General features: G+C 37.2%; 1 protein-coding gene across 2 annotated transcripts in view; it reads right to left on the bottom strand.

Moving 5' to 3' along the window:
- SHCBP1 (SHC binding and spindle associated 1) overlaps positions 1-24,202 on the bottom strand; it is a 64,421-nt gene that overhangs the window by 19,924 nt on the left and 20,295 nt on the right. The window contains exons 9-13 of one of the 2 annotated variants that reach the window (XM_039241303.1): positions 23,970-24,101; positions 23,217-23,335; positions 17,591-17,677; positions 17,073-17,214; positions 15,355-15,489 (exon numbers count right to left, since the gene is read on the bottom strand). In XM_039241303.1, the coding sequence (XP_039097234.1) occupies positions 15,355-15,489; positions 17,073-17,214; positions 17,591-17,677; positions 23,217-23,335; positions 23,970-24,101 (615 nt within the window). Of the gene's footprint in view, positions 1-14,328; positions 15,490-17,072; positions 17,215-17,590; positions 17,678-23,216; positions 23,336-23,969; positions 24,102-24,202 lie in introns of those variants that run through there. The other variant, XM_039241297.1, reaches the window with a different exon arrangement.

Genomic DNA, 24,202 nt, shown 5'->3' with positions numbered 1-24,202 from the left:
CCAAACTCCACACCCAAAAAACAAAGAATCCAGTGAAGAAATGGGCAGAAGATATGAACAGACTCTTCTCCAAAGAGGACATCCAGATGGTCAACAGACACATGAAACGATGCTCAGCATCTCTCCTCATCAGGGAAATACAAATCAAAACCACACTGAGCTACCACTTCATGCCAGTCAGAGTGGCTAAAATGAGCAAATCAGAGGACTCTAGATGCTGGCGAGGATGTGAAGAAACGGGCACCCTCCTACACTGTTGGTGGGACTGTAAACTGGTGCAGCCCCTCTGGAAAACAGTGTGGAGGTTCCTCAAAAAATGAACAATAGAACTCCCCTATGACCCAGCAATGGCACTGCTAGGAATTTACCCAAGGGATATAGGAGTGCTGATGCATAGGGGCACATGGACCCCAATGTTCATAGCAGCACTCTCAACAATAGCCAAAACATGGAAAGGCCTAAGTGTCCATCAACGGACGAATGGATCAAGCAGATGTGGTTTATCTATGCGATGGAATACTACATGGCAATGAGAAAGAATGAAATCCGGCCATGTGTAGCAACATGGATGGACCTTGAGGGTGTTATGCCAAGCGAAATGAGTCAGGCAGAGAAGGACAGATATCATATGTTTGCCTGTATAGGAAGATTAGGAGAAACTTAATGGAGGACCGTGGGGGAGAAGAAGGGGGAAAATAGTGGGGGAGAAGGGGAGGGAGGCAAACCATGAGAGACTCTTGAATGCTAAGAACAAACTGAGAGCTGATGGGGGTGGGGGAGATGGGAAGGAGGGTGATGGGCATGAAGGAGGGCATTTGTTAGGATGAGCACTGGCTGTTATATGGAAACCAACTTGACAATAAACTGTTTTAATAAATAAATACATAAATAAATAAAATTGTTGGGTCATGCGGGCAGCAGAGTGGGATATGTTGAGATTTAGTAGAGACAATGATTATTTTTACCAATGCCTAAAATCCCTCTCTAAGATACATTCCAGTCACTGTCAAGCCTTAGCAACAGCAGAGTGACCAACTTGCCTGGTCTGCCCAGGATGGAAGCACTTCTCAGGACATAAAACCTTCAGTGCTAAAACCAGGAAATTCCCAGGCAAACATGGATGGGCTGGTCATCCTACCACCCAGTCTACGGAGCCCTCTCCTCTGTATGACTTTAATTGGCCATTTTGGCACTTAATGTGAGATAGTATGTGACATTTTTCTAGGGGTTTCCCTACCTACAAAATTCCTTGAAAACAGGAGTTGTGAGTTGTGTTTTACACATTCTTTATGTTCTGACAATACCCAGCAGAATGCCTTATAAAGAACATTCTCCAGATAAGTTCGCTGGGGAAATACTGGGAAATTATTATGAAAAAGCACATCAGCAAAGCTGTATTATTCCTATTTCTCAAATGAGAAAACATTCAGATGGATTATTCACATGCTCAAGGTCAGGTAGTAAAAGTTGGGAAAAAGGACTTTTCATGCAACTATAGATACTGGTTCTTGACTTTCTGCAAACATGGCCACCAGGCAATAATGTAACATCTGTGGAAGAGTTAGGTCAAGGATTAACAGATCTGTTTCTAGACTAGAATATTAATCAGGCCCATCACTTATACAGTGTTAAGAAATAGGGGCGCCTGGGTGGTTCAGTCAGTTAAGCGTCAGACTTCAGCTCAGGTCATGATCTCACAGTTCATGGGCTCGAGCCCTGCATCAGACTCTATGCTGACAGCTAGTTCAGAGCCTGGAGCCTGCTTCAGATTCTGTGTCTCCCTCTCTCTCTGACCCTCCCTGCTCACGCTGCCTCTCTCTCTCTCTCAGAAATAAATAAAAACATTAAAAAAAAAAAAAAAAGAAAGAATGCAGGTACAGCCAACCACCGTTATTGCCTAAAAGTATTAAGGTACTATTCCCATTGTCTATCACCACTTACACCAGTGGTTAATCCTCCCAGCACATCAGAATCTCCTGAAGTGTTTTTAAAAATTATCTATGCCTGGGGCGCCTGGGTGGCTTAGTCGGTTAAGCGTCCGACTTTGCTTAGGTCATGATCTCCCGGTTCGTGGGTTCGGGCCCCGCGTCGGGCTCTGTGCTGACTGCCAGCTCAGAGCCTGGAGCCTGTTTCAGTCTGTGATTCCCTCTCTCTCTGACCCTCCCCTGCTCACGCTGTCTCTCTCTCTCTCTCTCCTAGAAATAAATAAAATAAAAACATTAAAAAAAAATTTATCTATGCCTAAACAGACCCTAGGGCAGTTAATTCAGAATCTTAGGAGGAGTATGGGGGCCTAAGTATAAGGTTGTCTTTTGTTTGTTTGTTTAAATACATGAAGTGATTCTAATGTTTAGCCAGGTGGTAAGAAATATCATCTAATGCTCTAGCCTAGTATCGTTTTATTAAGCTGGCATGGAAATGGAACATAAAGGGGTTGAAACAATGCCCCTACATGTGTGATCTCTAAAAATGAGTAGAGCAATAATGAGAGATTCAAACTCACATGCATTCATAACCAACATGAGTGACAAACCTAAAATAATTCTGCCTTCATGTTCTAAGGAAATTATCCCTAGACTCTCTAGAAGCAATGATGCTGGATAGACATGAGATATTCAGACATTTCTACAATCTCCAAAATGGTATCTTTGGAGGGCCTCCTATACTTCTGCCATTCCCATGTCCTTAAATCTTCAAAAATTGGATGTGGAAGGAGATCCAATCTCTTTCCTTAAGCTAGTAGGCACCCTAGTACATGCTACAGAAAAATACCTGTAAGACCAACATTTTTTATTTTGAGGAAAATGATTTAGCTTTACTACTGTCAATATTTGCTTTAATATTCTCAGACCGTTCCATATGACACTGTGCAGTTAATTTCACAGTGTGGGCACATGTCTAACATTACTAGTTCCTATCAGCCTTGCCTCCAGAAAGTTTTTCTGTACAGTGTTCTACACAATTTCCATACTGCCTCCATCACAGAATACCATCATCAGCAAATTAGTCATTACATTCCACAAAGCTAAGCAGAACCCTCCCCTGTCAATTGCTGAATAGTCAATTACAGTCTGGACATACACATTTTACACTGATTAAAAAAAGAATTACAGCCGTTGATTCTGCTTTTGAAACTAAAGGACAACATCTATGTAATATGGAATTACAGACTGGGTTTAACAAAATGATTATTTAAAAGAACAGAATATTGGCTTTAGAGGAAAACTCTGTGACCAAGACAATGTGAATTTCCAAAAACAAGGAGTATGAAATCCCTTAGCCTTTCTAAACCCATAAGATTGAAAGACCCCAGGGAACCATAAACTCTAACCTAATATCGATACTATGTTGAAAAGCCAAAATGTTAATTTCCTCCAGCACTGGAGAGGATTTGTCTCACTAGCAAATTTTAGATATAAACACCAAGTCAAAAATAATTCTCCAATGACTGTGAGCATTTTACCAATGACAACAGATTTGAAATGCATTTTAGACTCAATGACAGGGAATTAAATAGATTTCTAGTGCTATAAAGCTTAATATTACTTTAGAAAGTGTTAAACTGTCTGCTCATCTTCCTTGGCACCTCATTTGGTACCTTGTAAGCAATGAAGAAAAGCTTAGTGCTGGAGCACTTTATTAACATACCAAAAGCCACATCACTGTTAGTATGCCTAACACCTTCAGAAAGTTTTTTAAGAGATCTAAAATAAAATAGCATGAGAGTTCCTAAAAGCCTTGATGGAAAATATCATCAGCCATTATCTAGAGAGGTGCCTCTACCTCAAGGGCCAACTATAAATTAGGGATACTTGATTTTGCAGGAACGTTCACAAGAAACTGCAAGGTGTTATGCTTCCCATGAAAATAATGCAAAGATTCTAATTAGTTTTTAACTGCTTGCTAAATTGGTCCAATTTTATTCAAAATGGACTTTAAAGAGCTACACACCAAGATTATTTCCAATATTGCAGTAAGAAAGTTGTCAGCCCACCTGGCCTGAAAGTAGTAAAAGCTAAACTTCCAAAGTATGTACACACGGTGAGCTCACATAGGCTCTTTTTTTTTTTTTTTTTTTAAATTAATGTTTTTATTTATTTCTGAGAGAGAGAGAGACAGTGTGAACAGGGGAGGGTCATAGAGAGAGGGAGACACAGAATCCAAAACCGGCTCCAGGCTCTGAGCTAGCTGTCAGCACAGAGCCCAATGCAGGGCTCAAACCCACAAACCAGGAGATCATGATCTGAGCCAAAGTCGGACACTCAACCGACTGAGCCACCCAGGCGCCCCCACACAGGCTCTTTAGTAAGGTACGATGTTATTTGCCAACCAGAGCCTTCACCTTACCCACACAAGTAAGCCTGAATGCAGAAAACTCTTAAGTTTGGCTATAAGTAAATCAAATTAGGGGTAGCTAAGATTCTGGAATGTGTATGTTTTCAGCTGAAAGAGTTAATGCCTTATGATACCACCCACCCACATTCCCCTTTAGTTAAATATTCCAAAAATGTTTTTATGGTCAAATACCAAACATTCTAGCAAAGATTTCCACAGAAATGAGCTAAAGAAACTTGGAAATTTGAGCTGATTACCAATTAGTTGCTAACAGAGTCCCTTATTTCCTTTAGAAATGGTTCCAACCAGGAAGATCCAAAAAGACTTGCAGTTTTAGTAAAGATTGAATAACAAGTATCAGATTTACCCTCTTGCCTTAACTGGGCACAACAAATGAGTCAATGGCTTTCCAGACATCAGACGACAGGCAACCCAGGACTGTGATACTTGAAAAGGAAAACAAAAAAGGGGAGCTCTATAATTATAACAGCTTTCTGCTTAGTGTCAATTTTCAGGCCTCAGTACAGGGAGGGGAAACAGACCCCAGTTTATTCATGAAGTTAAAGAAACAGAAAACAGAGTTAGGAGACTAGGCAGCCAGAATTTTCCAAGGCAGAATACCAGAAGAGGGAGAGACACAGAGAGCTCCAGAAACCTGCAGTGGGTCCCCTTGAATATTGGTTGAGTACCAACCTGTGTATGTGTGAGAACTACCCAAGGCTGGGGAAAAGCTGCCAGAAAAGAATAAGAGAAAAAAAAAATTAACTCCTAGCAGCTAGATAGAAAAGAGCTCATAATACACAGGGCACCAGATATAATCCTAAAAATGGGGGGAAGTGGGGATAATTTAGCTCTAGAATGAAAGCTGCTCTTGTCTTGTCCAAACAAAGCTTAAAAGCAAACACTGAAAGGATCCAATTGATTCCAAATAACTGCATTCCAGAAAAAATTCCAACACTACTTAAAGGAATAAAACAAATTACAGCAATAACATAAAATTCATTATGTCCAGCATCTAATCAGAAATAATGAGACAGGGAAGAACCCAGAAAATATGATCCATAATCAAGAGAAAAATCAATCAATAGAAATAGAGATTGTAGCAGGATTCTCACACACATCATGACAACTAGGTTTTTAATTTCTAGGAAGCAACTTTATTCATGCCAGCACCACTCAGTTGGGTTCATACTTGAAGAACTGAGCACCAAATATCATGTGGCATAGCTTTTTATACATTTTCTATTTCTTTGTTTCCCACATATGGTCACACAGACAAACATGTAGCCTGATTAAGTAGTCTCAGTTTACAAGGTCATGAGGGATGTTGTCAGATAGGCACATAACCAGATTACCTTGAATTTTTCTCTCCTTTTTTTTCCTTTTCTTAGGGAGAGGACCCTACCACAAGATGATAAAGCTAATAAATAAGGATACTAAAATAGCTATTATAAATATGCTCTACATGTTCAAGAAAGTAGAATATGATCATGATGAAAATAGAAAGAAAATATATTAAAAAGAGTCCTCCCAAAACACCCTCTTGGAATAAAAGATATAATATCTGAAATGAAAATTCCCTGGATGGGATGAACAGCAGTTAAAACAGTGTAGAAGAAAAAATTAGTAAACTTGGAGACACAGCAATAAAAACTATCCAAAATGAAACACAAAAAGATCAAAAAATGAATAAAGCATCAGTTACCCATTGGACAAAATAAAACAGAGTAACATGCATGTGTTAAGAGTCAAGAAAAGAACTGAAAGACAAAACAATATCTGGGAAAAAGAAAAACTCTCACACAGTGAAAAAGTACAATGAATCCATGCAGAATAAACATCAAGAAGTCCACGCAAAATACAGGATAATGAATTGTTGACAACCAATGATAAAAACTTTAAAATAGCCAGGAGAAAAAGACACATAACAGCAGTCTACTTGTCAGAAACTATGTAAGCCAACTGACAATGGAGCAACATCCTTAATTGCTGAAATAAACTGTCAATTTAGAATTCTCTAAGCAGCAAAATTCATCTTTCAAAATTGAAGACAAAATGGCATTTTTAGACAAGTGCTAGAATTCTGTCAGCAGATCTACCAAAAGAAATGATAAGGGAAGTTATTCAAGTACAATATGACACCAAATAGAATTTTGGATCTACACAAAATAATGAAAAAAACACCAGAAATGGTATATATGTTAATAAATATAAGACATATTTTAAAAATCTTGTTGAATAGTAGTTTAAGGCAAAAATATTGAAGGGCTTACAACATATATATGAGTACAATATATAGCACAGTACAGTAATAGCACAAAGGATAGAAGTGGAAAATAGACCTTACATATAAGGTGATAAAATATTATTTGAAAGTAGTACATGTATGTTGTAAACAAACTCAAGCAAACTCAAGCCACAGGCCAAATCCAGCCCGCTACCTATTTTTGTACAGTTTAGAACTAAGAATCGTTTTTACGGTTCAGAGTGTGTGAAGAGTGGAAAGGAGATATAAGACCATATATATAAGGGCTCCTTAGTGGCTCAGTCAGTTAAGCATCAGACTCTTGGTTTCGGCTCAGGTCATGATCTCACGGTTCATGGGTTCAAGCCCCACCACTGGACTCCACGCTGACAGCAGAGCCTGCTTGGAATTCTCTCTCTCCCTTTCTCTCTCTGCCTCTCCCCTACTCACTCTCTCAGTCTCTCTCAAAATAAATAAATAAATAAACTGAAAAAATAAAAACAAAAACAAAACCCATATATGTCATACAAAGCCTAAAGTACTTACTATCTGATTCTTTAGAGAATAAGTTGCTAAGCCTGGTCCTGAAGTAGGATTTCTCAATCTTTGCACATTTGACATTTTAGGCCAAAATGTGAGGGTAGTCTTGTGTATTATCAGTTGTTTAGCAGCATCCCTGGCTTCTACCTAATAAATGCTATTAGCACCCTACTCCCAGCTGTGAAAAACAGTAAATGTCCTTTTGGCAAACTTGCTTGTGGTTGGTAACTATTGCCCTAGAGCACAACTTAAAAAAAAATAGTATAGCTAATAAACCAATAGTAAGGGTAAAATGGATCCATTAAAAATATTTTTAAACCCTTAATCCAAAAGAAAGCAGCAAAAAAAAAAAAAAGATTTGTCAGATAAGACATAAAAAACACAAACCATGAAAGAAAATATTAATAAACTAACTGGACTTCATCAAAATTTAAATTTCTGCTACTCAAATTATACTGTTGAGAAAATGAAAACTCAAGCCACAGATAGAAAGAAAATATTTGCAAAACATAATATTTGATAAAAACTTGTATCCAGAATTAAAAACAAACAAAACTTACAACTCGATAACACAAACCTGACTGGAGACAGCAGGGGAAAGTGGGGGGGGGGGGGGGGAAGGATAGGCAAAAGATTTGAATACACACTTCACTGAAGAAAAAGAGGTGGCACATATGCACATTAAAAAGATGCTAAACATCATTAATCATAAGGGAAATGCAAATTGAAAGGACAATGAGCTATCACAGCATACCCATTAGAACACTTACAATTTAAAGGATATATCAAATATCAAGTGTTGGCAAGGATGTAAAGCAACTAGAACTCTCATATACTGATGGTAGGGAAGCAAAATGGGATAGTCACTTTGGAAAACAATTTGGGATTTTCCAACAAAGTAAAATGTGTACTTACTATACAGCCTAGCAATTCCACTCAAAGGTATTTGCCCCCAGAAAAATAAAAACATATGTTCAAAGACTTTTTCCCAAATAGTCTGAGCAACGTTATCCATAATAACCAAACACCACAAACAACCCATGTGGCCCATCAACTATCCACACAATGGAAAACTACTCAACAATAAAAAGAAACAAACACATGAAACAATATAAATGTGTTATAAGCACATTATGCGAAACTGAAGAAGATGGGTACAAAAGATTACCTACTGAGTCATTCTTTTTATAAGTAACCCTAGAAAAGGCAAAACTACAGTGACAGAAAGCAGACTGATAATCTCCAGGGTCCAAGGGTTGGGGTAGAGGATTGACTGCAAAGGAAAATGAAGGGAATTTTAGAGATCATGGAAACACTCAATATTGCGATTGTGGTGGTGGTTACATAACTAAGGACATTGTCAAGACCCAAACTGATAATTTTTCATATCAGAAAAGCCAATAAAAGCTGATTTTAAAAAATGAGCTCAATAGCCAAGAAGGTTTTGAAAAATAAGAATGGAGTGGGACTGAGACTACATTTTCCTCAAGTTATCTCATTAGGAAAACACCTTGATATATGGAGGGTAGTCAGAGAAAACAGTTTTTCCAGTCACATTTGATTGAGTGCTAGTGATTTGGATCCTGGTAACAGAATATACATTTAGCTGGAGATTATTAGCCAGTAGTATTTAACCCAGAGTGTCAGAAGTAGACAAACAGGGGAATTTGGTATGATTCCAAGTAAGTGGGAAAAGAATGAACCATTCAGTAGATGGTATGGAGAGAACTCACTAACCATTTAGAGAAAAAGAGTTCTATGTCACACCACACACGAAACCAAATGGATTAGAAATGTAAATTGAAGTAAGATTAATTAACAAGATTAGGGGTGCCTGGGTAGCTCAGTCAGTTAAGCTTCTGACTTCAGCTCAGGTCATGATCTTATGGTTCACAAGTTCGAGCCCCACATCAGGATCTGTGCTGACAGCTCAGAGCCTGGAGCCTGCTTCGGATTCTGGGTCTCTCTCTCTCTCTCTGCTCCTCCCCAGCATATACTCTGTCTCTCTCTCAAAAATAAAATTAAAAACATTTAAAAAATTTAAAAAACAAGATTAACTAATTAACAAGATTAATTAAACAAGGCTATAAAAGTACTAAAATACAAAATATTTTTTTAATATGCTTATAGGTAATCTCCATGTAAACAAGTCACAAGACCCAGAAGAGTAGATATGACTACAAAGAAAACTTTAAAAAATCAGTAAAACATAAAGCTCAGATAGCTCAAGAAATTATTGTATATATATATATATAATACATGTAATATATATATATTACATACAAGTATATATTCTTATATATAACCTTAAGTATGCTTATATGTAATATGTATACTATATATATGTGTGTATATATACTTGCAATATAGAGGATTAAAAAAATGCAGTATCTAAAACTCCTATTAATCAGTAACAAGTCAAACCACCCAACAGAACAATAGGCCAAGGATATGAACAATTTTCAGAAAAATAGATACATGAAAATATAGTTAATGATAAAACATCAAATCAATGATAGTAACCAAATAAATACAAGTCCAAATATTTTTTTCACTCATGAATAAGGATTTTTTTTTTTTTTTTTTACTTTAAAGCCAACCTGAAGATGAAGCCAAGACCAGGAAATGCAGAATTAAAGGATAGAACCACCCAACTGTGCCCCATATCAGCTCTTGTCTTCAGACCTCCTGGCTCCAGGACCCAACCCTCATTAAGCCTGTCTGAATTGGGTTTTTAATCACTTATAAATAGAAGAAATCTGACAATGGTGTATAACACAGTCAATAAAAAGACTGAGATAGATCTGTATATAGACATAGATTTCTATAATATGTTAAGAGAAAGCAGCAAAAGTAATTTTCAGAACATTATATACTATGCCTTTTGTATTGTTTTTAAAGGATATATATTTTTTCTATTAACAGCAAAAACTGGGAAAAGAGAATGTTCTCTTTAACACATATAAGACTTTAGAAATTTTGTACATATAATTTTTAAAACCACAGAATAAAATGTTATAAAATTAAATACTATGTATAAATTTGCATCAAGTCCTAATCATCAATTTCCATATAAATTTATGGAATTTTTTTCCTAGAAAGTAAGAGAATGAAAAACAGAAAATTGAATTACAAAGCAACGTAAGAGGGATTACTCCTAAGTGCTCATCAAAATTTTATAGGTAAGTTTCTTCAACCTCCCTCTCAAGAGCCAAATCTGGAAAGTGGATATTTCTTCAACCTCCTACAACTAGAAGTTGCAGAAGTTCTAGAAAAGTGGGATAGACACACTTGAGATAAATGACCTATGGCTGAATGAATGAAAATACATTCATGTATATATCTATGACATAATTACAGAATAGAAAACCAAAGGAGATATTTTTAGAGAATCTCAAAGAAAATATTCAGATAAAGGTACAGAACTTTGCTACCTGCAATGAATTTAAGGTTACGCTAATAGACCATAAGGACAGGACATATGATAATTCAGTCAACACTGAAGACAGTCTCTTTTCCAGGTCAGTGTTTTCACTTCAAATGTCAAATTCACATCCTTCAGAGCTTTCTCTTTACTCTCTGTACTAAGTCATCTAAGGTATTCAACTCTTCACGACCGAGGCAAAATGTACTCTGTGTAACTTAAATAAGAATGCATTAGGGGCGCCTGGGTGGCTTAGTCGGTTAAGCGTCCGACTTTCGCTTAGGTCATGATCTCGCGTTTCGTGGGTTCGAGCCCTGTTTCGGGCTCTGTGCTGACTGCCGGCTCAGAGCCTGGAGCCTGTTTCAGAGTCTGACTCCCTCTCTCTCTGACCCTCCCCTGCTCACGCTGTCTCTCTCTCTCTCTTCTAGAAATAAAAAAAAAAAACAAAAAACATTAAAAAAAAATAAGAGTGCATTAGGCCTACTCACTAATAACTTATCATATGAATTAAAATGAATGTAAGTTTAGGGGCGCCTGGGTGGCTTAGTCGGTTAAGCGTCCGACTTTCGCTTAGGTCATGATCTCGCGATTCGTGGGTTCGAGCCCTGCATCGGGCTCTGTGCCGACTGCCGGCTCAGAGCCTGGAGCCTGTTTCAGTCTGTGACTCCCTCTCTCTCTGACCCTCCCCTGCTCACGCTGTCTCTCTCTCTCTCCTAGAAATAAAACATTAAAAAATTAAAAAAAAAAACGAATGTAAGTTTAGCTTTAAACTGAGATAGAAATGAAATCTAAAAACCATAATGCTATAAAAAGGAACAAAGAAGGTATTAACTTTACTTATCTTGCTACTTGTCATTCTCTTGACACTCCAGCAAGTTACAAGAGAATATATGAAATCTAAACCCCAAGATAAAATGGAAATTTGATTGGAAAACCAATTTGAATTTTTTAAACATTGAATAAATGGTTTTTAAATCAGTATTTGGCTCAAGTTGATGCAGAATTAATGAGCATTACCTCTGCAAAAGGATTTAAAACGAGGGGGAAATAAAAGCATTTCAATGGTCACACAATATAGCCAACATAAACTCTTCCACAGTTAGTAGCATCTGAAAAATAAGAATAGTTTAGTCAAATATAAGAAACAACCACACTGAGGCTCCTCAAGAAAGTCGGGATAGAACTTTAAGTTCTTAAGTTAAGAACTTACTTAAACATCATAAAAGCCACTTATCATAAGCCCACAGCTAATATCATCCTCAATGGGGAAAAACTGAGAGCTTTCCCCCCGAGATCAGGAACACGACAGAGATGTCCACTCTCACTACTGTTGTTTAACATAGTGCTGGAAGTCCTAGCATCAGCCATCAGACAACAAAAGGCAGAGAATTGGCAAAGAAGAAGTCAAACTTTCACTTTTTGCAGACGCATGATACTCTATATAGAAAACCTGGAGCACCTGGGTGGCTCAGTCGGTTAAGCGTCCGACTTCAGCTCAGGTCATGATCTCACAGTTAATGGGTTCGAGCCCCGCATCGAACTCTGTACTGATAGCCAGCTCAGAGCCTGGAGCCTGTTTCAGATTCTGTGTCTCCTTCTCACTCTGACCCTCCACTGCTCACACTCTCTCTCTCTCTCAGAAATAAATAAAACATTAAAATTTTTTTAAAAAATGAATAAAACCTGACAGACTCCACCAGAAGCCTACTAGAACTGATCCATGAATTCAGCAAAGTCTCAGGGTACAAAAATCAACATACAGAAATCTATTGCATTTTCATACACCAATAATGAAGCAACAGAAAGAGATATAAGAAACTTATCCCACTCACAATTGCACAAAAAACCATGAAATACCTAGGATTAAACCTAATTAAAGATATAAGAGATATGTATGACGAAAGCTATAGAAAACTTATGAAGGAAATTGAAGAAGACACAAAGAAATGAAAAAACATTCCAGGCTCAAGGACCAGAAGAACAAATATTGTTAAAATGCCAATACTACCCAAAGCAATCTACACATTCAATGCAATCCCAATCAAAATTGCACCAGCATACTTCTCAAAGCTAGAACAAACTATCCTAAAACTTGTATGGAACCACAAAAGACCCCGAATAGCCAAAGTAATATTGAAGAAGAAAACCAAAACAGAGGCATCACAATCCCAGACTTTAGCCTCTAATACAAAGGTGTCATCATCAAGACAGTATGGTATTGGCACAAAAACAGATACATAAACCAATGGAATAGAATTGAGATCTCAGAATTGGACACAAAAGTGTATAGCCAAGTAATCTTTGACAAAGCTGGAAAGAGGATCCAATGGAAAAAAGACAGTCTCTTTAACAGATGGTACTGGGAGACCTGAACAGCAACGTGCAAAAGAAACCAGATCACTCTATTACACCATACACAAAAATAAACTCAAAATGGATAAAGGACCTGAATGTGAGACAGGAAACCATCAACACCCTAGAGGAGAAATCAGGAAACAACCTCCTTGACCTCACTTGCAGCAATTTCTTACTTGACACATCCCCAAAGGNCTTGACCTCACTTGCAGCAATTTCTTACTTGACACATCCCCAAAGGCAAGGGAATCAAGAGCGAAAATGAACTATTGGGACCTCATCAAGATAAAAAGCTTCTGCACGGCAAAGGAAACAATCCATAAAACTAATAGGCAACCGATGGAATGGGAAAAGATAGTTGCAAATGACATATCAGATAAAGGGCTAGTATCCAAAATCTATAAGGAACTCACCAAACTCCACACCCGAAAAACAAACAATCCAGTGAAGAAATGGGCAGAAAATATGAACAGACACTTCTCCAAAGAGGACATCCAGATGGCCAACAGACACAGGAAAACGATGCTCAGTGTCCCTCCTCATCAGGGAAATGCAGATCAAAACCACACTGAGATACCACCTCACACTGGCCAGAGTGGCTAAAATGAACAAATCAGGAGACTAGAGATGCTGGTGAGGATGTGGAGAAACGGGCACCCTTCTACACTGTTGGTAGGAATGTAAACTGGTGTAGCTCCTCTGGAAAACAGTGTGGAGGTTCCTCAAAAAATTAACAATAGATCCCTATGACCCAGCAATAGCACTACTGGGAAATTTACCCAAGGGATACAGAAATGCTGATGCATAGGGGCACATGGACCCCAATATTCATAGCAGCACTCTCAGCAATAGCCAAAACATGGAAAGAGCCTAAGTGTCCATCAACGGACGAATGGATCAAGAAGATGTGGTTTATCTATACCATGGAACACTACATGGTAATGAGAAAGAATGAAATCTGGCCATGTGTAGCAACGTGGATGGAACTTGAGGGTGTTCTGCTGAGCAAAATGAGTCAGGCAGAGGACAGATACCATATGTTTGCACATATAGGAGAATTAGAAGAAACTTAACGGAGGACCGTGGGTGAGGAGAATGGGAAAAAATAGTTGGGGAGAGGGAGGGAGGCAAACCATGAGAGACTCATGAATGCTGAGAACAAACTGAGAGCTGATGGGGGTGGGGGAGATGGAAAGGAGGGTGATGGGCATGAAGGAGGGCATTTGTTAGGATGAGCACTGGGTGTTATATGGAAACCAAGTTGACAACACACTATTAAAGAAAAAAAATAAAATAGAAACAACCATACTGAAGAAAAAGTTTAACACTCATTCTGAAACACTAAAAATATATAAAAATATTGTGTGCCTATCATGGCCCATAATGCATGTGGAAAAATAGAACAAGAGTCAATTTATTATTTCATCATTTTAATTTTAATCAGTAAGCATATTAATGTCACATATACTTTGTAAAAATATAAATATCTTTAAAAGCTGTGTCTTACAATATGATATTCAAGAACACAGAGCTGATATAGGTTGTAAAGTAACCACTATGTGTAAGATATTTGAAATCTGATCAAAATACTGTTATGGTCAAAGAAAACGCCTTCTTTTTAATCATTCATATTCAACAACAGTGAAAATGTTCTATATACGCACTGGCTCTGAATAAACATATCCGTTTCAATCCTGCCATGCTATCTATTACTATTTTGATGATTACATAGTTTAACATAAAAATGCATCCCACTCAAATTCTCAATAAGTCTGATTATGCAGATAGCTTCCTAATCATAAAAACTTATTTTAAGACAAGTATTATACAAATATAGCGTGGAATTCGGACTTGCTATAATTAGGAGAAAAAGACAAGTGTAATAACACTGCATATTTGACATTTGATACCTACTGCATTTCTGTGCACTCATCTTGCATTCTCTGACTTTCTCCTTTGAAGTGCTAGGTTAAAAGTATATTTACACTAGAAAGTTACTGATAGGCTTAATAATCTGGGAGAACTATGTGTTTGAGAAAGCAAGATTTTCTAGATAAGAATTCTTCAAATATTTTCTATTTTATATGTTTTTATGACCTACCATATAAGGATAGAATGTTTCATGTGCAACACCTGCAGACAGAAATAGATGTACATTTATCAAGCATAAAATACAGACATGAAGCAAACTATGATAGCAGCAGTGATTCTCAGGGCAGCATGTGCAAAATCCAATATTTTGCTATCTATTTACATCACAGTGGTCAGAAAAGAAATGTGCCAAAACTCCCTTTCCCATTCCACTTGAACTGGTTCCCCACAATTGAAACAAACATCTCCTGTGACATTAAGTTGTCATCAGCTTGTGTGATCCCCAGTTCACTCAACCTTTTCTTCTTCATCTGGCCCTTCTGTGTGGAGGCAGCAACTAGTTCGTTTACAATTTCATAGTTACCTTCCACTTGCTCGGAAAGGTTGGATCTTGCATAAAGCTCCATTTTGCCAGTTGCACACTGAATCAGCTCTTCTAGATCCACCCTTTCCACTGCATCTGCTTCCTCACTTGTCTGAATTTTAAGTGCTCTATTTTCTGGAGAAACAAACAAATTATAACAAATACAGTAAAATATACAAAATAACCCAACAAAAAGCATATATATTTCTATATTCTAATTAGAGCTTTCAAGTTTTTTCTACCAAGGATTTCTGCTGTCGTCTGACTGGATTCCACAAAATCTTTGCCATAAGTATTTCAATGAACAGCTGTCTTAGTCTTTGTACCAAGGTTTTCTGACCCTCATACAGGATTACCAATTTTGAATTCTTTTCTCTTTTTATCCTAGAATCTCATTCACTCAACATACCTCTTCTGGAATATTGACTACCTACTAAGCATGGTGTTAGGAGCTAGACACAAAGATTTTGTAAGAGTGCCACTCTTCCCAAAGGAACTCTCCTTCTAGCAGCTAATGCCAGCATTAGAAGTGAATGCTTACTGAGGGGCAGAATTCTAGATGTCCCCTATGACACCCAGCCCCCTGGTGTTACTTTCAGGATTGTTAAATGGCAAAAGGATTTTGCACATGTAATTAAGGTTACTAATCAACTGACTTTAAGAAGATAATTCAAGTGCCACTAATCTAATCATATGGGTCCATTAAAAGTTGGGTTTTTTTCTGGCTAGATGAAGAAGAGGAAAGTATGAAGAAATTCAAAACATGAGAGATTTGAAGCATGAACAAAATTTGTCTTAAGCAAGGTTCTCTTGAGAAAGGTTGGGTAGACAGAGGGGGTTATTGGGCAAGGACTGGACAGTGGCCTCTAGAAGCTGAAGTAATCCTCAGCCAATTGCAATAAAAATGGAGACCTTAGTCCTACAATCTCAAGGAAATGGATTTTGCCAACAATATGAATGAGCTCAGAAGCAGATCCTCCCCCACCAAGAGCTCTCAGATCAAAGCCCACTCCCCTCAATTTCACCCTTGTGAGACCCTAAGCACATAATACAACCAGGCCCACCTGGCCTTCTGACCTACAGTACTGTGAGAAGAAAAAGAACTCATATAACTAGAGTGGATCCTGATGGATGATGAGGACTATTTTCCTCACCCATGCCACTCACCCATGCCAATGCCTAATCCCTCTCTGACTGAGATTTCACAGTAATCTGGGTCATGGCTTGAAAGCCACGAATTTCCTACTGAGCTCAGCTTTGCTGCCAAGAAAGACAGTTGACAGGGAGGCATTTACTTCCGCCAATAAAAAATAGAGACAAACTCCCCTATCCCCTCCAGTAAATACAGGCACATGCATTTCTCTGTCTCCATCCTTAACAAATGCCAGCAGGAGCTACCATTGCTATCAAATGCCCAGTTTTACTCTATAAAGGCACAGAAAGCCAAGCATGTTAAGAAGGGAACCGCAGTACCACAGAAACCACATACCAGGGTTTTGAATCAATAGGTGACCTAGTTGACCTTGAAAGTTTCTTTCACCCTGAGAGTCTATAATGTTACAACCTTCTCAAGTTTCTTTATCTTCATATCTAAGCATATGCCAGTTATCTTTGTTAAGGAGAAGAGGAAGACTCAGATGCTTAATCAGAGTTTAATGCTGAAATAAAGTAAACTTGAATCTCATTTTTATTTTTAAAAATCACTAAATAAAACATACCTTCAGTTTCATCTTGGACATTTTCTTGCAGGTCAGAGAAGATTGTAGGTTTCACCAAGACAACTCCATAACCTTCATTATTATGTATGACATTATTCACCATGGATATTTTGGGAATGTCATAATGCTCATCTAAGAAGTCCTATGACATTGAAAACAAATGTTTTAAGGAACTGTCACATTCAACACTGCCTGCTTTAAAAATCTTCTCACTTTTTTCAGGCTATTCTAAAAGTAGAAAACTAAGCTTATTAATATGTGGTAGCACAGTCTGAGCTCTGAATGACACAGCATTCCTCTGTCATTTCTGCAGGTCTATAGACAGCAAAGTATTCTCACAAAAGACCCTCAACCACCAACTATTGATATCAAGATGACTTTTAAGATGTATGTACTGTTTGTGCTTTTCAAACCCAGAAACAATAGAACTCAACTTGGGAATTCAACAAAACATAATTATTTCTTAGATGAAACTATTCTAACCTTTGGAAAGAGGGTGTTTTAGCAGGTGCACTCACCTTAATGAGTATCCCTTCCTTGCAGTGATGGATCCCATTGTCACTCAAGGTGCACTTACTCCCAGGATATATTTCTATACCAGCACCCTACAAGTTACATTTCAAGGTATCACAATCAGTTTTTTTAAGGCAAGACTAAAAGAGAAGATTTATTAATCATTTCTTAAACCTTAACACAGTACAAATACAAAGCGTTTTACAGAAAGCTTTATTAGATATTTCTAATCAACATTTCCATTTGCTCCATTTCCAGCAAGCTGTCTATCATTTATCACTTTCAAAAACCACACACAGATACACACAAAAAACACTGGCTAAGATTATCAACACTTGATTATTGTTCCACTCCCTTTCATTCTGGACAAGTCAGTTTTCTGATTCTGCCAAAGGAAAAAGAATATTTACCAATTTTTCACTTATTCAAAATAAACATCCTCTCTGAGATACTAAATTAGTTGGAGAATGGTATTTGAGTCTAGTAAAATATTGCAATTTAAGGATAGAAAGAATTTTTAAAAACACACCAGTTTTAAAACATCCCAACATAACTTAAAAATCACTTCTATGAGCTGAACAATTAACGGCCTCCACTATTACACACATGTTAAAATTACCAACCAATTCAAGTGGCTCAATAATACAAAGTAACCAGAAAGATCCATGCATGGCACAATTCTTTCACACTGTCCCTTGGGACCACATGGTACCAATTAAGTAACAGTAACAGGAATAACTTATTTCCTGAAACTATACTAAGCACTTTGGGAAGTAAAAATAATTTACTCAAATCTCTATAGTTATTTAAGGAATCATTTTTGGAATAATTTAGTACACAATATCATGCATGAAGAGTTGGTATTAATCATTTATATGTTTGAGGTTTTTTTCTAAGAGTAGTAGCATACCAATAGAAAATAGTTATTATTAATCCCCCTTTAGGGGATACAAGAACATCTAGCAGTGCCTAGATGGCCCACTACACACTAACTCTCTGTTAGGTTAAAAAAAAAATCTGCCAATTGGGCTTTCTCCCCCAGACTTGAAGCTGAAGAATCTGGCAATCCATAAACACCAGACACAGACCAGAAAAGCCTCCCCAAAAGCCTGAACTCTCTAGCCAAAAGACCAGGCAGTCTAGAAAGACAGAAGACTTTCAGAAAATTATAGCTCTACAGTAGTCAAACGCCACAGACAAAAACAGTGGCACATGCCTATGCTGGCCAATGCCAAGGGTAGAGAATAGACTTCCACCTTCTCAAGCCTGTAACAAGACACCCCAACTCTCCCAATGGGGCAGCGTCAGAGAAAGCCAAGCAGGAAGCCAGGATCTGCATTCCCACCAGCCAATAACAAGGCCCTACCAGCATCACTGGAGACTATACACTCCCACCCGACAGTAAAAAGATGCCACTCCCTCTCTCCACTAGAGCAGTATCAGAGGAGGCCTGGTAGAATGTCTGGACTGTCACCATTGATCTGTGGTAACAAGGCCACCGCCACGGGTCACAGTGTCAGTGGATACCATGTGGGAAACCAGAATTTCCACACCCTCCCAGTAGTAACAAACAGTTGTCCCAAACTGGCATCAATGGAGGCTAAAATGGGGAATCTGGACTTCTATCTTCCTCCACCCACAGCACCCTTTATCCCCTCTCTTCCTGTAGGGGTGTCATTAAAGCTAAAACAGAAGATCCAGACTCTCATCTTACAGTACGAGATATCCAGGTTTTGATGGAAAATCATCTATCATACTAAGAGCCAGGAATGTGTCAAACTGAATAAGATAGAAAATAGATGCCAAAACGAACATGTCAGAGACCTAACAATTAGACAACAGTGATTTATAACAGCCACGATAAAAATGCTTTAATAAGCAATTATGAACATACTTATATGAAAAATGAAAGGTGCACATAGAAAGTCTCAGCAAAAGAACCCAGAAGATATAAAAGACCAAATGAAAATTATAGAACTCAAAGATAACTGAAATAAAAAGCTCTGTGGATGGACTCAACAGCAGAAAGGAAAAGAAGGAGGAAAGAATCAGTGAACTAAACAGTAGAAATTTCCCAACCTGAACAACACAGAGAAAATTCACTGGAAAAGAAAAGTGAACAGAGCCTCAGGGACCAGTAAGACTATAACAAAATACTAATATCAAGAATGAAATGAGATACTAGCACTGACCCTGCAGATATCAAAAGACTAAAGATTAAAGGAATACACACAAATAACTCTATCCTTGTAAATTTGACAACTTAGCAGAAGAAATGGTCACCTGTCTCCCCAGGCAGGTTTGCGGCCTAATGGGCTGGGTGGGAGATGGTGCATATAACACCTGGTGCTCCAGGAGGCACGGCTACCACTGCGGCCAAACGGGAAAGCCCTTCACCACAGACCTGGCACCCATCCACAGGGACTCTGTAACCTATGATCATATCTGTTAACTCACTCAATATGAAATAGGTCATTTGAACAGCCCTACAACTATTAAGGAAATTGAATTCATAATTATAAAACTTTCAAAAAAAGAAATCTCCTGGCCCAGATGGTTTCACTGGAAAAATCTACCAAACATTTAAAGAATTAATACAAATTAGGGAAGGGGATACTTCCAAATTCATTTTATGAAGCTCGTATTATCCTGATAACAAAACTTGACAAAGATAGTACAAATAAGGAAAACTTCAGACCAATATCCCTCCTGAATACAGATGTAAAAATTCCTCACAAAATACTGGCAAATATAATACAGCAATATATTAAAAAATATAGGCTATGACTAAGTTGTGGTTATTCCAGGGATGCAAAACTGGTTCAAAATTTGAAAATCAATTAATATAATCCACCATTTTCTTTCTTCCATAAATAAAAATCATGTATTCATATGAAATGATGCAGAAAAAACATCTGACAAACATCAAAACACATTCATTACAAAAATTCTCACAAAACAGAAATAGAGAACTTACTCAACTTGATAAAGATAATCTACAAAAATCCCATTATTAACCTTATGCTTAATGGTATAATACTGAATACATTCTCCCTAATATCAAGAACAAGTGAGGATGTCCATCCGCACCACCATTATTCAACAGTGCTGGAAGATCTAGTCAGTGCCATTAAGCAAAAAAAGGAAACAAAACCATACAGATCAGAAGGGAAGAAATAAAACTGTCCCTATTTGCAGATGATATGATTGTCCATGTAGAAAATCCCGAGAAATCTACAAAAACCTTCCTAGAACTAATAAGAAAAGTTAGCAAGGTCACAGGATATATGACAAACAAACAAAAGTCAATCATAGACTAGCAATGAACACATGGACACTGAAGTTAAAAATATGAGATGGTTTATAATCACTTAAAAAATGAAATATTTACATACAAATTTAAGAAAACACATATAAGACTTATATACTGAAAATTATGTAATGCTGATGAAAGAAATCAAAGATGAAAATAAATGGGAGAGACAGAGTGTTCACAAGATTGAAAGACTCAACATAAAAAAAGATGTCCATACTTCTCTAATTGATATACAGTTTTATTGGAAATCCTACCAAAATCTCAGCAAGATTTTTTGTAGATAGAGACAATATTTTTCTAAAACTTATAAGGCAAAGGAACTAGAATAGTTGAAACCCTTTTAGAAAAGACAAAGTAGGAGGAATCACTGTATCAGATTTCAAGACTTAACATACAGTAGCAGATATTGGTGGAAGGACAGGTACACAGAGCAGTGGAATGGAATGGAGAACCCAGAAATGGGCCTACACAAATTTTCCAGATGATTTTTGACAAAGGTACAAAACGAAGTTATTGGAGGAAGAGCCGCCTTTTCAAGAAATAGTGTGGCTACAATTGGACATCTATGGGTAAAAAAAATAAATAAGACTTAATCTAAAACTCATATTTATACCAAAATTCACTCAAAAATTGATCATGACCTTAAATGTAAAATGTAAACTATAAATTTTTTAGGAAAAAAATAAGAGAAAATCTTTGATTATCTAAGGCTGGGCAAACAGCTCTTATACTTAACAGCAAAAGGGCTGTTTTAGAGTATAAGAGCTCTGACACTTAACTACCCCATAAAAGGGAAAATCAATAAATTGGACTTCACTGACATATAAAGCTTTTCTTTGTAGAAGTCCACCAGAGGACTAGTATCTAGAATATAAAAAGAACTCTCCAAAATCGACAGTAAAAAAGAATAAATAATCCAATTAGAAAATGGGCAGAAGTCATAAATAGACGTTTCACTGAAGAGAAGATAAGGATGGCATGTAAGAATATGAAAAAATGTTCAACATGATTACCCACTAGGTAAATGAAAGTAAAACCACATACCTATCAGAATGGCTAAAATTAAATATACTAAAAACAAACAAACAAACAAATGCTGGTGAGGATATGGAGAAACTATATCACTCAAACACTGCTGATGGGAATGTAAAATGATGTAACTACTCTGGAAAACAGTTTGGCCATGTCTTTAAAAAAAAACAAAAACAAAAGTAAACATGTAGCTACCATGTACACTCCTGGGCATTTACTCCAGAGAAATGAAAAGTGCTCACATAGTAGCCTGTACACAAATGTTTACAGCAGCTTTATTTACAATAGCCCAAACCTGGAAACAACCCAGATATCCTTCAACAGGTGAACAGTTAAACAAACTGTAATATGCCAGAATACTACTTAGCAATAAAAAAACAAAAAACAAAAAACAACCGCTTTGTACCTGCAACAACTTGGATGAAGTATCAGAGAACTGTGCTGAGTGAAAAAAGCCAATCCCAGAAGGTTATATTTATATATTAGATTATGTTTACATAACATTCTTGAAATGATGAAATAATAGAAATGGAGAAGAAGCTAAAGTTTAACAGTAATCAAAGAAGTCTGAAGGAGAGGCAGGCAGATATGGCTATCAAAGGCAACATGCAGGGGCACCTGGGCAGCTCAGTTGGTTGAGTGTCTGACTTCAGCTCAGGTCATGATCTTACAGCTGGTGGGTTTAAGCCCGGCATCCGGCTCTGTGCCTGGAGTCTGCTTCTGATTCTGTCTCCGTCTCTCTCTGCCCCACCCCCTGCCCCCACTCACACTCTGTCTCTCTCAAAAATAAACATTAAACAAACAAATAAATAAAAAGCAATATGCAGGATCCTTGGAGTGGTGGAAATACTCGACTGAATCATGTTACCCTGCTGTGCTACTGTACTACAGTTTTCCAAGATGTTACAGTTAGGGGGAAACTAGTACAGAGTATATGTACAGGACCATTCTGTATAATTTGTTACAATAGTACATTAGTCAGCAATAATCTCAAAATAAAAAGTCTATTTTATAAAAAGCAACTGAGCTTCAATTGCTACAAACTTGTTTACAAAATTAACAAATGTGAAGGGTCTAAGTCTCAAAGCTATCCTAGAGAAACTGTGAGATTTCTTATTTTTCTTCCTTACACAACTGAATCTGGCTGACTTAGTATATACAAGTGTCTGAACTTCTTTGAGGAAAGAGAACAGGAGTGTACACCTTTACATCTTAGTCCCACATTTTACTTACTTAGAACTTAAGCCTAAACTTCTTCTCCAAAAGACAAGAGATTATCCTACCTTGGCACCATATAAATCCGAGTTCTTCATTAAAAATTCTGCTGATGTTCGCACTGTGACTCCTGTAGTTTCACACTGCAGCACACAGTTTTCCAATGTGGTCTTACCACGGTGAATGACTAGAATGAAAACATGCAATCAAATGCTTTAAATAATGTGTGTTTTCCAAATTAGAAATGGCCTAGAGCTGACATTATTAGGTGGTCTAAATATTTCTCTAGCTGCCATTTAAACTTTGTTACTGGAATTACAAATTTATAATTTACAAAACAATGACTAAAATTCTAAAAGCAACATTCTTAAAAAAGAATGAATTGATCTCAGAAATGTAAGATCAAGTTAAAAAGCACTTTTCATTACCAAAAAAGTATCAGAAGGTAACTTTCATGAGTATCCTGGAAGGGAGAAGAAAAGGAAGCCAATTCTAGAAAGGGGATATAGATCCTAGGAAACAAATACTAGCACAGTTGAGTCTAGGGCTAAATCGACTACAAAGAACACAATATTGTAATGATTAACAGAAAAAAAATGATCACAAAGAAACCAATATTAAACTAACAAATTTTCAAGAAAAGACTGAACTATTTTTTACTTTAGAGTAAGCTTCCTTAAGTCATCATGTTATGTACATAAATAAATAATCAGCCTTCCATATATTCAAGAGTAAGTTTATTAAATTGCATCTTCCAGGGAAAGTAAAGTTTTCCTTCAAAGCTTGGAACAAAATAATACATGAAATATTCAGATACTTACTCAAGATTCCTTCTACAGCATCATGCTGAATAAATTTTATGCTTGAGATCTTAATATCTGCACCTGTACAGTCCACAAAAGTGTCTCCTTTGCCCCTCTTTTCTATCACAATATCATCTGGCAGACCATATCCTAAGGAAGACAGCAAGAGCATTTAAGATGGGTGAGGGGAAATGTCTAACCACAGAACTGCTACAGTAGATTTCTCTATTTCAAATGACTACAAATGATAT

This window comes from Hyaena hyaena, unplaced genomic scaffold, assembly GCF_003009895.1.
Source record: "Hyaena hyaena isolate Hyena2069 unplaced genomic scaffold, ASM300989v1 scaffold_7, whole genome shotgun sequence".
Taxonomy (NCBI): Eukaryota; Metazoa; Chordata; class Mammalia; order Carnivora; family Hyaenidae; genus Hyaena; species Hyaena hyaena.
Note: the sequence above shows the minus strand (reverse complement) of the source record. Positions and strands in the feature narration are given on the sequence as shown.